At 44.0% G+C, this 15,577-nt stretch overlaps 1 protein-coding gene across 1 annotated transcript; it reads left to right on the top strand.

Annotated features, from left to right (window-relative positions):
• Positions 1-3,388: 3,388 nt before the first annotated feature.
• On the top strand, positions 3,389-15,326 carry enc3 (ectodermal-neural cortex 3). Its single transcript, XM_083911324.1, has 4 exons — positions 3,389-3,670; positions 4,936-5,970; positions 6,059-6,820; positions 13,792-15,326. Exons 2-3 carry the CDS (start codon positions 4,948-4,950, stop codon positions 6,803-6,805), a joined length of 1,770 nt encoding a protein of 589 aa, XP_083767450.1. The 5' UTR covers positions 3,389-3,670; positions 4,936-4,947; the 3' UTR covers positions 6,806-6,820; positions 13,792-15,326.
• Positions 15,327-15,577: the final 251 nt, after the last annotated feature.

Genomic DNA, 15,577 nt, shown 5'->3' with positions numbered 1-15,577 from the left:
GAATATTTGATATTCCCTTCAATTATATTGCATTCATGTTCAGTCTGTTATTGCAAGGTAGTTACTGTAACATGAGCGGTAACTCAACTATTTGAAAAACAGCACAACACAACATAAATAGAAAGTCATAAGAACCTCTACATTGTTTGGTGTTGAAGCCCAGCCATGAGGATGACCCCCTCCGAGGACCCCTCTCCTTAAGTTTCAGACGGGATGACCTCAGTGAGAAGACCACCTGCCTTGAGTGAACAAATATGTGGTACAGTGAGTCTACAGGCAACAATGGAGTGACGGTTACTGTCACTGTCAACAGACATGTGTGAGTGGCTTGTTGCGGTGCTGGGGGCATTGAGGAATAATCGCAGGGGGTCTGATTAGTGGCGTGCCTGCCTAAGAGTAATTAATGACCAGTTACACAATGCTAGCACCCATACATACACACATGCACACACACACAAGTCCTCAGACCTGTTTGGCTTCAAGCCACTGGGCTGGATGGGGGAGGGGAGGGTTGGGTTAAAGTGCAGCAAAATGAATTAACCCTAGATTACAATCATGAGTTCATTAATCTAATCTGCTTAAATTGTTAATCTCCTTTAGGCACACTTGTGTGTATGAAAGCATTTGGCGCAGTCAGCTATAAGCAAGGCTTCAACAAGCGCCACCAACAATGGTTTTGAGAATGTGAATTACCCACAAGTGTTTATGGTGTCGAACTCTGGGGTTACACAGGACTGTCGGTGGTTACTTTCAAGTATGGGTGACTTAAAATATGAATAGCAGTCAAGTTTCAGTCCCTCGTGAGGAAAGGATGGAAAACAGTGGATAAAAGGGAAGCTCACTGAAAAACACACACACATTCAAACTCAGACAGTCGAGAAACAGCAGCAGCTTTTAATCTTCAAAAGCAGCTGTTGAGTGACAGTCAGGGGGAGAAAGAGAGAGAGAGAGAGAGAGAGAGAGGGAGAGAGAGAGAGAGAGAGAGAGAGAGAGAGAGAGAGAGAGAGAGAGAGAAAGAGAGAGAAAGAGGGGGGGGGGGCCTGAGCAGTGTGGCATTGACTCAGGTTGTGGTGCTTGTGGTGCGGAGATCAGTGAGCTCAGTGCATGGACAGTTTCTCCACAGAGCCCCTATTGTTTGAATAAAAATGAGACCTCAAATATTAAAACCACTGATCCATTAACTGTTTCAAGTATATATATATATTTATATGTATTTAATTTTTCATTTGTATCTGTCTTCTTCCTTGCTGACTTGGCAGAGATGTTGGCCTGTTAAAGCATGAAAAGCACAGATGCAGCTAATAACATAAACTCTGTCCCAGTTAAGGCGAATAGCCAGCATGCACAGCAGCAGGGCCCAGACCTGGTACACCTAAATGGAATCAAGCCATTATTAAAATTAATTACTACACCTGCAAAGATGTTGGGACATTCTACAACCATCTTTATTTGTTTTAAAGTACTTGGATACTAGTTACTTTTTGTCTATTACATAAATACATAGAAAGTGCACAGAGAGAAAGAGCTTTTCATAGCTTCTGTTTTATAAGCAGCCCATGGAATTCCTTGTATGTGCAGGCTGACTTGGCTGATTCTTGACTGGCCTGATTCTTGTCCCAATAGCTCACAAGTTCTTAAATCCTTCAGAAAATGCCAGGAATTCAGCTGGAGAAACGATCTCATGGTCCTCAGAAGGACCTTAACCTGCCATCATATGATCATTAAGACTGTTGGTTATGTGGAGGTGGCAAACAGGGCAGGGACTGTGCTGTGCCTGGTGCCTTAAGTAGAGATGCTAAACAATATCTTGATGACTATATTTTCAGTATTAATATATGTGGAAGCGTGTGTGAAAATCCTATAATGATGTTCTCTTTTTTGCTCTATCGGTTCCAGAGGTGAGGTCATGAGGTCCTGTTTCAGTGGGTTATCTTGCTTTCTTTAGCAGCTGGAGGAGGTTTATATGAATCCAAAAATGTGGATAATTTGTAAGTCAATTCCAGTCTTGTTAGACTCAACATGTTTGTTTTTTTGTTCAAGTATGAACCTGAAAATGAGCATAATATGGGACTTTTAGAGTCTTTTTTATTTCATCTTGTATTTCATTTTTGTCTCATCTTAGTTAAAGTGAAATTCAGGCGTAAAATCATCCCAGGGTTTTTTTCTGCAAATACACTCATCAAATAAGCCATCAAAGGCAATCTTTTTCATGTAACAACTATTACCGGAAATATCCTGGAGAGTTGCTAACAGTAATTAATGTAATGTAATGCGGCTAACACTGAGCTTGGGGCAGCAAGGTGAACGCATTAAAACAGCTTTTTTAACCACTAATACTGCTCATGATAACACCAAACCTCTGCAGTAGCAGAGTCCTTACACATAAAACAAAGCACCAACAACATAGTTTGTGAGCTAAAGTTTATTAAGAGTGTTTTGAAAGATTTACCAACTGGCCTCGGTTGCAGCTCCTCCCATAGTAAAGTCCTTTCAAGTCAATTACCAAATGCAATCCAAAAGGAAGGAGCCCATTGGTGCTTGTAATGTGTCGGGACTCTCATCATGCTACTGCAGAGGTTAGGTGTTATTTTGAGCAGTATGAGTGGTTAAAAAAGCTGTTTTAATGCCTTCACCATGAATTTCTTATCACTGTTAGCCACATTCAACTGTTAGCGATTGTTAGCGACTGTACCGGATTTCCCCGTTAATAGTTGTTACGCAAAAATGTCTTGATGGCTTATTTGATGAGTGTATTTGCTGAAGAAGACCCTGGGGAATAATTTTACGCTGGAATTTCACTTTAATGTTGCTAAAAAGATGCTGTAAAATTGCTCTTCTTTATAGAGGCAAACTAGAGTTTACTGAAACTTACAGCTGCAGGCAGGTGAAACACACACACACACACACACAAACACACACACACACACACACACACACACACACACACACTCACTCACATACACACACACACACACACTCACTCACATACACACACAAACACACACACACACACACACACACACACACTCACATACACACACAAATACACACACACACACACACACACACACACACACACACACACACACACACACATACACACACACACACACACACACACACACACACACACACACACACACACACACGCACACACACACACACACACACACACACAGAGGGAGACAGGTGTTTTTTTATACTCTTTAAGGCAATGCTATTCCACAATGATGTTGTGCATTGACCCCTGAAGTTGGATGGAGAATAAAGGGAGCCTTTGCGGCAGTGTGTCAGCCCATTGGACAGTCGGGAGGAGTGGGAGGAGCCGGTGTGAACACCAAGGCTGCCTCGGCTCTTTCTCTCCGCTCTCGTGCGTCGCTCTCGTGCAGGCTCCGTGGAACAAACCGAGCCCTTAACTTTCTTTCTTTTTGTGTTAAGGCTACATTGTTTTGTTTCCGCGCGTTTAGAAAACCTCGAAGCTTGCGACGCAGACAAATGGATCGACCGTTTCTTAACACTGTAGGGTATGATAGCGTTTTAAACTCGGAAAGCGGGTTTGTCTTTTAATTTGGCCACAAACTTCAAAACAAAACCAACGACGGAACAAGTTTTGGAATCGAGATATTTAAAAAAAAGAAGAAATCCGGATCAGCTTATTGCGCCCATCGAGGTAAGCATCACTACCCTCCTGAAGTGTCGACCGCAGAGATACGTGCTTGTTTGTCATTTCTCCAACTTCCGAAATGTGAGGAGTTCAGTCACAGATGTGTGTAACATGGGAGCCTTTGATGTCAATTGGTTGTAGCAGCCTGGATGTGTGCAGTCTAACTTGGGAGGAAAGTTGAGCGCATGCTGAAGTGCTGACCGTAGTTTCACATTTACTGCACAAAACGAATTGGATTTCACGCTGAGTTCCTCCACGGAAGTCCACAGTCTCCCCCCTTCCTCTTTCAGTGGGATTGAATAGCCGACTTAAATTTATCTGCTGTGAAACAATAGAGGCTTTAAAGCGGAAGAAATGTATTTGGTCGTTTTCAAGTTGCAGTGGGCAGTCTTTATTCACGTACTGTGCCATGCCATTAATTATTCAGACGTGATGTATTTATAAGTCATTCATTACAACTTCTTTTCAGCATGAATTCTCTATTAAATGCATCAAATACATGTTTTAATAGACTTAATGCAGCGACTACATGCCTGTCTAAACCCCACTGTGATCATCAAAATCATCTGTTGCACCGTGGTTACATAATTTCATCCTCAAGGAGCTGCACTGGGGTGTCTGAGGCATCTCATGTGGGCTTTGGGAGCTTTGGCACCATCTTGTATTAGAGGCAGCAAGAGGAACAAGTTGGAAGAGATTGATTGGCTCTCTCTGTGTTTGGAGGTGACTCACAGGCCTGAAATGTTTATAGGGGTGGGAAGATGTGATATAGTGCAACACACCCAGGTGCTCTTTCTTTTGTCAACCATTAATTACAGAAGGAAGGTTGAATTAAAAGTTAATGTCGCTCATTTGTTGTCGCAGGTTTGGAGAATCCAGTCTTGACGGTGATTCATGTTTTAAAGTGTAAAGCTCTGTGTACACATGCTGGTTTTGCTTAAGAGCGCTCCTTATCTGATCTCCTTTCATCTCTGAAGGCTGAAGTTTATTTCCTGATGTAACTCAGCTGATATGAGTATTTTATTTCTGAGAACAGCCCATTCATCAGCTGTTGGCAGAGTGAGTTTTGTTTGATCATAAAATGGGAGGAGTGTTTATGGTCGTGTTCACATCAAAAGCAGGGCGCATGACCTGATAAAATCACTTCCTCCTGTCCAACTAAATGATTGAATTGAATTAAACAAAACGTAAAGGAGTGGCTCTTATCACATGTGCTTGCGTATATATATATATATATATATATATATTTATCCTCTTGTTTCCTCTTCCAGGTCCAAGTCAAAATGTCTGTCAGTAACCACGAAAACAGAAAATCTCGCTCAAGTTCTGGCTCCATGAATATCCAACTCTTCCACAAGACGTCCCACGCCGACAGCCTGTTGACTCAGCTCAACCTGTTACGTAAACGAAAGGTCTTCACAGATGTTATCCTAAAGGCCGGAAACAGATCCTTCCCCTGCCACCGTGCTGTTCTGGCGTCCTGTAGTCGATACTTTGAAGCCATGTTTAGTGGTGGGCTTAGGGAGAGTCGGGACGCCGAAGTCAACTTCCATGACTCCTTGCATCCAGAAGTGCTGGAGCTCTTGCTCGACTATGCCTACTCGGCCCGAATCCTCATCAACGAGGAAAATGCAGAGTCGCTCCTTGAAGCCAGCGACATGCTTCAGTTTCACGACATCAGAGACGCGGCCGCGGAATTTCTAGAAAAGAACCTCCACCAGTCAAACTGTCTGGGGATGATGCTGCTGTCAGACGCCCACCAGTGCCAGAGACTGTACGAGCTGTCGTGGAGGATGTGCCTGGCAAACTTTGCTACTCTCTTCAGGACTGAGGACTTTCTCAACCTGCCCAGAGACAAATTCCAGGAGCTGATCCTCAGTGAGGAACTGGAGGTGGAAGATGAGAGCCTGGTGTACGAGGCTGTTATCGACTGGGTCAAAGCCGACATGGAGCATAGGCACAGCGAGCTGCCTGAGCTGCTGCGTTGTGTCCGCCTGGCGCTGCTCCCTGAAACATACCTACTGAAGAACGTTGCTTCAGAGGAGCTGGTGATGTGCCATAAGGTGGGTCGGGAGATTGTCGAAGATGCCGTACGGTGCAAAATGAGGATCCTCCAGAATGACGGTATTGTAACAGGGTTCTGTGCCAGGCCGAGGAAGGTTAGCCAGGCCCTGCTGCTGCTGGGAGGACAGACTTTCATGTGTGATAAGGTCTACATGATCGACAACAAGACGAAGGAGATCACCCCCAAAACGGACATCCCCAGCCCCAGAAAAGAATGCAGCGCCTGTGCTATTGGTTGCAAAGTATGTATATGAGATATACTTGAATATGTGCATTTGAATGTAATGCTATGTAGAAGTACACAAAATATGACCTCTCTCTGTGTCTCAGGTTTATGTTACCGGAGGACGTGGTTCTGAAAACGGGGCCTCCAAAGATGTCTGGGTCTACGACACGTTACACGACGAGTGGTCCAAAGCTTCGCCTATGCTGGTGGCCAGATTTGGACATGGGTCTGCAGAACTCGACCACATGCTGTACGTTGTGGGGGGACACACTTCCCTTGCAGGATCCTTCCCTGCATCTCCCTCTGTGTCTCTCAAACAGGTGGAACAGTACGACCCTCAGACCAATAAATGGACCCTGGTGGCTCCGCTCAGAGAGGGGGTGAGCAACGCTGCAGTCGTGGGTGCCAAAAACAAACTCTTTGCCTTTGGGGGCACCAGTGTAAACAGAGACAAATACCCCAAGGTGCAGTGCTTTGACCCCTTACAGAACCGGTGGTCTGTGCCGGCTGCCTGTCCACAGCTGTGGCGCTACACTGCGGCGGCCGTGGTCGGCAACCATGTGGTGGTGATCGGAGGGGACACTGAATTCTCAGCCAGCTCTGCTTACCGGTTCAACAGCGAGACGTACCAGTGGTCCAAGTTTGGTGACGTGACGGCCAAACGGATCAGCTGCCATGCAGTGGCCTCAGGAAACAGACTATATGTGGTTGGAGGGTACTTTGGGGCTCAGAGGTGCAAGACGCTAGACTGTTACGATCCATCGTCAGATTCTTGGGACAGCGTGACCAGTGTGCCCTACTCGCTCATTCCCACTGCCTTCGTCAGCACATGGAAGTACCTCTCAGCATAGAGAGAGACACACTGAGTGAGTAATTGTAGTTTCCTTAAACTGAAAAAAACAAAATGTCAATTATATGTGCTATTCATAGAGTCCCTTGTATTGTCATATAATATACAGGAACTCACTTAATGGAAACAAAAATGTCGTCCGATAAGTCACAGAACAGGGGTGAATGTCAGTTTGATCCGGACAAGGCCAGTTTAGAAACCCCTCACTGTTTTCAAGGTTGCTAGTGGTTACAGTTACACATTATCTAGCTGCTGTGACGGCTGGCTGTTGGATAAACACGGTGGAGTCCTGGTTTAGAGAGCTGGAGGAATGTCAGCGGTGTCGGTAATTACAGAGCGAGAGCTACAACACAAGACCTCTGTCACTGACAGGACTAAGGTGGAAAGAGGCGGGGATCAGGTCTGTGCTTGCAGTGGGCCCGGTTGCTCCGCAGGGCCGGCCCTGGGTGCTAACTGAACGCCTAGCAAGAGTCAGTACCTCAAAACAGCTGTGAGCTATAAAAGGTGATGTGATATACAGTGTTTAACATATGGAGGGCTTGGAGCTAGAGGAGCACAAGGAGCATTCGGTGATCTTCAGATAAGAGCCGAAACAAACCTTTTCATTAGCTTGTATGTATGACACACCACTTACTTTGACATGATTTAAGAAAATTTCCCTGAAAGTCCACTTTCAAACTTATTATTAAAAAAAAGTCTGATCGGTAATCTTATCAGGAATGTAGGAGGGGGGTAGTAGGGATAAAAAGGGAAGATTACATCTCAAGAGAATGAAAATATGATTGACTTAGATGTAACATCATATCAGTGAATAATTGCTCAGCCTAATGTGCCTGAAGGAATGACAGGTGGCAGTTTTCACAGCTTCATGTGAGATAAGGGATGATACATTCCTCCTGAGGGGTTTTTTGCACAGTGTGTGTGGATGGAGGAATGTAGCGGCCACTAGATGAAACGCGAAGAGGATGTACAGTCACACCTAGAAGGTTTTTGAAGGTTGCTTTTTTTACATGTGCCCGGTGGTGGTACAGTGAGTTTTTAGTTTTGTTATCTTACTTTAGCACTGATGCAATTAATGGATAACCATTTAATGCTGCAGGAGTCATTGGGTTTGCCTTTTTAAAAAGCATCTTTTTATTGTCGGCCCTTTGGTTTTATCTTTATTGGAGGTTTTATTAGGCTAACTACATTCACTGAGCTTTCACAAAGCACACGTCAGTCCCAGTTTATTATTTTTTAACAGTTTAATGGCAATTTGCTATAAAGCTCCAGTCTTTGATCAAGGAAAACAAATGTCCACACCGCTGTGCAGACTGGAAATTTTCTGTGACTGAAATTTGGATAAATCATACTCCTCTACTGCAAAACAACTGCTTTCTCTGTCGGGCAAGTCATTTGAAACAAGTTCCTTTTATGCTGCCAAGAAACTTTGAAAGTAAAACTGAGTGGAGGCAAGTGAGAAGCAGAGAGCTTAAGTGTGACTTGTGTCTACAGTAAACAGCTGGATATGATGGAGCTGGGGGCTTAGCATTATGAGGCTGCTGGTATGGACCGCTAGCCAACTAGGCTTTTTGGCCGGGATGGAGACAGACAGGCTGGCTATGAAAGATCAAGGCACCGCATCTTTATGAACTCTTGCATTTACAGTAGCTACCGCCGGCTGCCTTTCTGTTTAATTACAGCAGACATGGAAAAAGCTCAGATTTCCAGCTTGTTAAGCAGCCGTCCTACACTGACTCTCTCACCCGAGACACGGGGGCTTGGGAGGACAGAAGTGGCAAATATGTAGGGAGCAACAAAGTGACACCAAGCAGGACGCGTACACACAAACACACACACACACACACACACACATGCATACGGAGAGCGGGAGATGAAGTGGAGAGTTAGTAAGACCAGAAGAAGCAAAGCTATATTTTGCACCATTTGGCAGCCGGGACTAACGCCTGCCTAAAAATACTTTGCTCCCGAGGTTGTCAACTTTCAGCTGGGGTCAGAGAGAGAGAGAGAGAGATGGGCCCGAAAACCGCCAGTCAGCTGTTCAAGTATTCACTAGTAGTATTGTGAGTTTTTACGCAGTTGTGAAACCGCTCATTTTCCACCCGTACTACTGTTTGTCTCTCTCTCTCTCTCACACACACACTCACAGGCAGTCACATTGCTGGTGTTGACTGTCCTTTAAAAAGCCAGCCATCCTCACTCTAATTCGGGAGGAATGAAGGTGTGGCCTGCATTCCCATTAGTAAAGATTTGTTAATGTTGCCTGGTTGTTGAGGCCCTTCAGTTGTCCTGGCCTGTATGGGATTACCAGCCTTTTTTGTCACCACCTTGTGTAGTTGTCCCTGTGCATTTCCACCAGATGTGACCAACCACAGGCCAAGCCAGAACCCACTGTTGATGGAAAAGTATTTGTAAATGATAAAGCATCATGGTTTTTATTTGTTATGGTCCAGGTGGGAGAAGTTACTAACCTTTTTAGGCTAAAAACATGACTAATTAAATAGTTTTATTGTAATATCTAAATGAGTCCCTGTACAATCTTTTCAGTGACCAGTTCCACTTTAATTAGTATATTCAGTGTTTGTTTTGGAGATGGTAAGTAGAGTACCATCATGGTATAATGTGGTCAGTTGTTGGTACCAGACTACAGCCAGTAACCAGAGATCCATGCACAAAGTTCAAGGCAGTCTCTCTCTCTCCTCTAAACCACTGAACTATAACGGCCCCAGAGATGACCCCCCCCCCCCCCCATCCCTCCCTTCTCATCAGCCTTCTCCTCTTCTAAAACTCACAGACATAAGCAGCATTCTCTTTTTAACAGCTTCAGCCGAAGCGCTTACGAGGTGGGCATGGCTCTGTTGTGTGATAGGGTACACCTGGAGAGGTCAGGGGCTGCAGTGGGAGTCCTCGGCGGGCTCTTCTGCTTCCCCAGACAGCTGCTGTAAAATGGAAAGGTCATGGTGGGATCAGGGAGGAGGAGTGCAGAGGCCCCAGTCACTCAATACTAATGTTTTATTAATGCCTCGTTGTGAGGGCCACCAGGAACACACGCTGAATAAGGCTTTTATTGTGGCATCTGTGTACAACAACGATCCCCCCCTCTTCTCTCAGACAGACACACGCACACACAGTCAGTTAGCACGTGCACACAATTCGTCTTCAGTCCCTTGAGTAATCAATCTGCCACATTACGGCCTTCGGCACGGCTGCTTAAATTTGCATAAACCTAATGGAGTTTTTATTGGTCTTTTCTCCATGCTGGGAGTAACAAAAAGGAAAGGGGAAAAAGATGCTTAAAATGACTGAATAATCACCCAGACTAATTTGATTACGTCCTCAAAAAGAGGCGAGCTGTCCTACAGTTACAGGGGCCTTCTCAGTAAGCCAGCTGGGATGGTACAGAGTGCGCTTTCCTGGTAATTAATCTGAATTACGTAATATTTGTGCCCCTGAAGAAGCACTGAAGTGGTGCGTATTCAGTCACAGAGACGCTCTTTGTTCTCAGTCTTAAACTGGAGTTTCTCAAAGGATTCACCAAGACTCTATACACTTTGCAGCTGTACCAAGATACTTGTGTCTCTGAGTCCTTTATCAGTCCCTGAAAACAATGCAAACACATGTAAATGAAGTGGCTGTGATTCATACGTTAATCAATACTGTGCAAGTCTTTGTGTTCATTAGTAAACATGGCACAGGCCTTGTTGGACACAAGGGACAGATTAAGAAAGAGGACTCAGCTTTGGTATGGTGTATTTTGGGTAATTGGGCCTCTGGAAGATGCAGATGGAGTCCAAGGTGTAATAAAGCTTTAAAAAGTGGTGATGAATGTCATGATGCAGGTGTCGTTGCTGTGAAAAATGTCTTAGTCTTGGTGGTGCTGCTCTTCGAACCATTGTTTCCTTTTTGAATCCCAGAAAAGTCCAAGTTTTGGTCATTAATTTTGTTTTGTCAAACTCAATCTGGCCTTATTCCCATGCGAGGGAGAAAGATAAGTGATGGGGGCATTCAGACGGAATCAGGTTAAACCTCAGAGTGCCAGATCCAATCACTTCATATAGTTCAGTCCATCTGTTTGGTCTGCTGAAGGACACATGGACTCACACTAGTTACCGCAGCAGAGCAGACCGAAGGCACACGCGGGACATCTGAGCATTTTTCTGGGCTACAGTTATTAACCCTGCCACCTGTTGGCACACCAGACATCTTCCTCCCTGTTGGCAGAAGGAAGTCGGACTTGTGAAGGTTGTTTTTGGTGCAGTGAGAATTTGAAAGTCAGGATGAGTTTGTCCGTATAAACAATTGTGGAACTGTGTAAAAAGCTGCAACTGTGCAGCTGCTGCAGCTCAGCGTTGAGTATAATCGACCTTGACATGATGGGTAATAATGACAGGACTGTGAGGCAGTCTGAAGCTCATTTCTGGTGACAGCGGGACCCTTGTTGTGGCTGAGGGAGCTAAAGTTTGATCATGCGAAAAGGGGATGGTGTTATTGAATGAATGTACTGATGGTGACAGACATATAACCTTTGTAGGTCAGAGTGTATCTCTTTGGAATACAATCTAACCTTTTTTGTTCAATAATGCACATTGAAGAAATGCAGAAAAGTGTTTTTGAACCATACGATTTTTACAATGTTCACCCAGTGTTTGTTCTAGGATTTTTCTTTTAGTGGTGGGGGTAAAGGGTAAGGGTTAACAGAGTTCGAGCCACCGCTCTCTTTGCGGCAAAGTAGCCTTGTAGCGGTATCACTATTTTCCAACTATAGCTGTAGTCTATTGTGGGACTCACGTGAGCGCGGTTTCCATTCTCTGTCTAATGAGAAAATGCTAAACACATCGTTGTTTATCTGATTGTCATAACTTTGCGACTGATTGACACCCTGTCACCGGTCCAGCTGCTAACCCTCAGTGTGGGGACAGAGTGGATTTTTTTTTTACCACCACTGCAAAATGTATATAACAGAAACACTGCACATTCTTGACATGGCTGGCCTGGGTTGGGACCCTGCTTGTGTCTTGTCAACATGAATGCAACGTGTGAAAGCCCGCTCTCTTTGCAGTAGGTAGAGATAGAGAGACTAAATGTAAAAAATTGCAGCTCTTCCGAAAATGAAACAGTGATATTGTTGATGTTGGAGCAGAGTAGCAGAGTATTTAAGATACAGAGGCGTGTTCATCATCATCTGCACATGGGAGAGATTAGACCAGCAGCAGCAGCAGTAGACCTCAAGAAGTGCAGGCAGTGATCCATGCACATGTACGCAGAGAGACAGCAGCAATGGAAACTTCTATCAGACCTGCAGTTGCGTGTGATATAATAAACGCTGCTGCTGCTGCTGCTTTACTTAGATCAGGAAGGGTGAGCTGAGTTTGTCTTGCAAATGAGCTCTTACTGGTTGCTTTCAGGGCTGGGTATCAAACTCAAATACTTTTTTTGGCACCAGCCGAAACGTGTCCTTAGTACAGAGTATCATTAACAGTCGAGTTCTGAAAGCTGGCTCCTAATGTGTTGCCAGATTTGTAATCTTGATGATTTATTCTGAGCAATTTGGTGCAGATTAAAATAATCATTTTATTATTACAATTTTAGATGACTAGTTCTTGTACAACTGCTGGTGTTACAACGTTTAACAGGGTGATTTCTTTTGTTAAATTAAAGGAATACTTCTCTGGTTGCCAAGCAACCTCACAGTGGTGATAGGACACCAGGAAGCCACTGCTCAGGGCCAAGACGTAGACTTGTACATAATAACCCCCCGTAAAGCCACAGCTTGTCGTTTTTACACTGAAGTTGTTGCAAGGATTAAACAAAGGAGATATACAGTACAGTACAACATGTTCATTTAGAGTTGCTGTTAGGGGGATTTTGTTGCCAGGCTAGCGGTTTCCCCCATCATTCCCGTCTTTGGGCTAAGCTAACCGGCTTCTGTAGCTTCATATTTTAATCAAGATATATGAGTGATATCAATTGCATTTGTGTTGTCTAGTACATCTATTTTAGCATCCACGTTCATTGCAAAATACTCTAGTTTGCGTAGCAACAACCTGACAGTAATTCTTCCAGGGAGTTTAAATGTATAAGTAGATAGTTTATACTTACTGCTTCTTTCCCTGGAGCATGTTTGTAACCTCTTTTTGGTTCTCTGCTACTAGTGCAGAGCCCCCGCTGCTATGCTTCAGGCAATGTATTCACAACCGTAACAGATGTGTGTGGATCAGTTGGGGCTTCAGTAGTATCAGTCGGCTTTGTCAGCCATGGAAATGAGAACTCATTAGGTTATCCAAACAACCCCCCCAGCAGAGTCTGCCTGTAACTGTCAACTGTCTTGGAGAGTGTAGAATAGAGAACACGCACCGCACACAGCCGCATCCTTCATTTGCTCTCGCAGACCTGAGTTATCATCAAAAATATGCAAATCAGAGGTTTAGAGTTTCTCTCCAACCTCCCGAACATCCAGTGGAACATTCCTTCATAACAGCAGGGGAGGGAAATTAGATACTGAGGTTGCAGAGAAAGACGGAGATGAGAGATTCCAAAGAATTCACAATGTTTGTAATAAAAAACTGTTCTTCACACATACAGGAAAATTGAACCATAAGAAAGCCTCTTACAGTGCGAATTATATCTGGATAAAGCAGATTAGCAGATGCTTTTGGAATATGCGTTTAGTTCAGAGAAGCTTATTTTTACAGCGTGGGGGTCCTCTCCACTGCCACCCTCATATTTATTACCTAGCGACACAAATGGCTTGAGCAGCTTAATCCGACATGCCAGGAGGACTTTGGTTAAATAACGGCCCATCCTGAGGCATTATTAACGCTGTGTGGGTAAGCCTGATAAAATGGCATGGTGATAAGCTGATGTGTAGCCCGGAGGACCAAAGTCTCGGCATTCCTCTCCGCTCCCTGAGAATGTCATGTGGTCGGTCCTCATACAGCAGAGTTCACGGGACCTGAACAATAATCTCCCTCTTGTCTCTTTCTTTAGATCAGCCGTGTCGTCTGGTATGCAGACATGTGTCTCCCTTCAGCGGCTGCACCAAGAAGGAGGAAGAGGAAGAGTTTGAGTATTCCTGCTGTGGCTCCATCCAGCCTGATTCACACCATCTTCAGCTTGCAGAGAAGTGAAGGCCTAGAGTCCTAGAGGCAGCCCCAGAGACTGGACGTCTGCGGCCTCTTTCTCACCTGATCTGTTTACTCGTAGTTCTTGTGTAACTTTCCCATGTAGCCACTAGCCTGAGCTGGACTCGTTGCCATGTGTACTGCAGGGACCTCTCACATTCTCTATATAACATGTGAAGCACAGCCAGGAAGCAGACCAATAGCATAGATGTGTGCTCTGCCTTGGATCTCCAACGCTTTTCTCTCTCTCCACTTCCTGGAATCTGCTACTGCGACTGCTATCGGCTCCGCACTGCTCAACTGACTCACTCCATCGTACCAACATGTGTTTCATCACGCCAGTAGATTGCCAGTGTAAAAAACTCTGTAAGGAGCTCCTTAGGACATGTTGTTTTACAGTGAACTAAAAAAGAAAGCCGGCCCTTTTTGTAGCGGTTTCTTTCCCCCGCGTGACACTGAGCGTTTACTCAGGTGTAATTTATTTGGAAGACTGAATTAGACCTTTGCTGTGCCAAGCGTACGGGGAAGGAGAGAAGACGTTTAGAGGAAGTGTATGATTTTGTGCACAGAAACAATCTTCCTGTCTGTATTTTTAGACTCTGGACTTGGGCTTCCCTCAATTTTGGTGAGCTAAATCTGTATCTTCCTTCTCAACTTAAAATACAATCTCACAAGAGAGAACGTGGCCGAAGAAGATGCTTTTCTGTTCTTTTCAAACTATGACTTTGTCATTTTTGTATTTTGTGTCTCAGGGGTATGTATAGTTTTGCCTTTATTTGTTCAAGGAAGAGTAACGTCTTCTGTCTACTTTTTTTGTGAATGTACTGTTTTGTGACACTTTTTTTCTCACTTTAGAATACATTCTTGCATTGTTTTGCCATGTGTAAATGTATGCTTATACTTGATAGCGTTGGTCAAATGAATTTAATTTCTATGGATCATACTTAAAACATATGTATTGCCAAAACCTGAACAGCTAACCTTTGTGTCATTCTGGATTGAATTAACAAAAAGCTAAGTGTGTCCAAATTAGTACTTTTGTAGCTATAATATTATTTTTTCATTTCATATTTCAGGATCTTTAATGGAAGTCTTTTGTGTGTATAGTTTGTATATTTGCTTTGCATTTGTAGGAGCCTTTGATTTGCACATTTTGTACAAAGAAATTTCTCAATGGTCTTAATTTTGTATGTATGTCTTAACCCAGCTTGGGTAGTGTGAATAATCAAAGCGTTTTTGTAGCAAATTATCAAGTTGTTTCTCTTTGAACTGTCTTCACTTTGCTGTGTGCAGTTTTCCAATATATCAAATACACTGATATATTAAGCTATTACTGATACACCACCTGTTACTTCATGTTCTACAGCTCATAACTCATCAATAAATATCTTGTTGAAAACATATTTTCCGTTGTTTGTCCTCCTTTCCAGGGAATGACTGGAATTCAGCAGCTGTCATTTTAACAGCGTGGGCAGCCGTGTAATCACACAGGTACTCTTAAAGTGCCTGGAATAGTTTCCAAACGCAGGTTAGGAGTGGTTTTGGTATTTACCAGGAACACCCGTCTCTTTCCTCCTGTCTGTGCGATGAACACTTGCATGCTTTGTCTCTCTTATAATCCCCCTTATCATGGCGATATCACACTCTGCTTA

The sequence above is a fragment of the Echiichthys vipera genome (genome assembly GCF_963691815.1).
Source record: "Echiichthys vipera genome assembly, chromosome: 3".
NCBI lineage: Eukaryota > Metazoa > Chordata > Actinopteri > Perciformes > Trachinidae > Echiichthys > Echiichthys vipera.
This window is presented reverse-complemented; position numbering and strand designations above follow the sequence as displayed.

Coding starts and splice junctions, on each gene's coding strand:
- enc3 (XM_083911324.1), top strand. CDS start 4,948: ATGTCTGTCAGTAACCACGAAAACAGAAAATCTCGCTCAAGTTCTGGC. Junction 5,971..6,058: donor CCTGTGCTATTGGTTGCAAA/GTATGTATATGA, acceptor TCTGTGTCTCAG/GTTTATGTTACCGGAGGACG.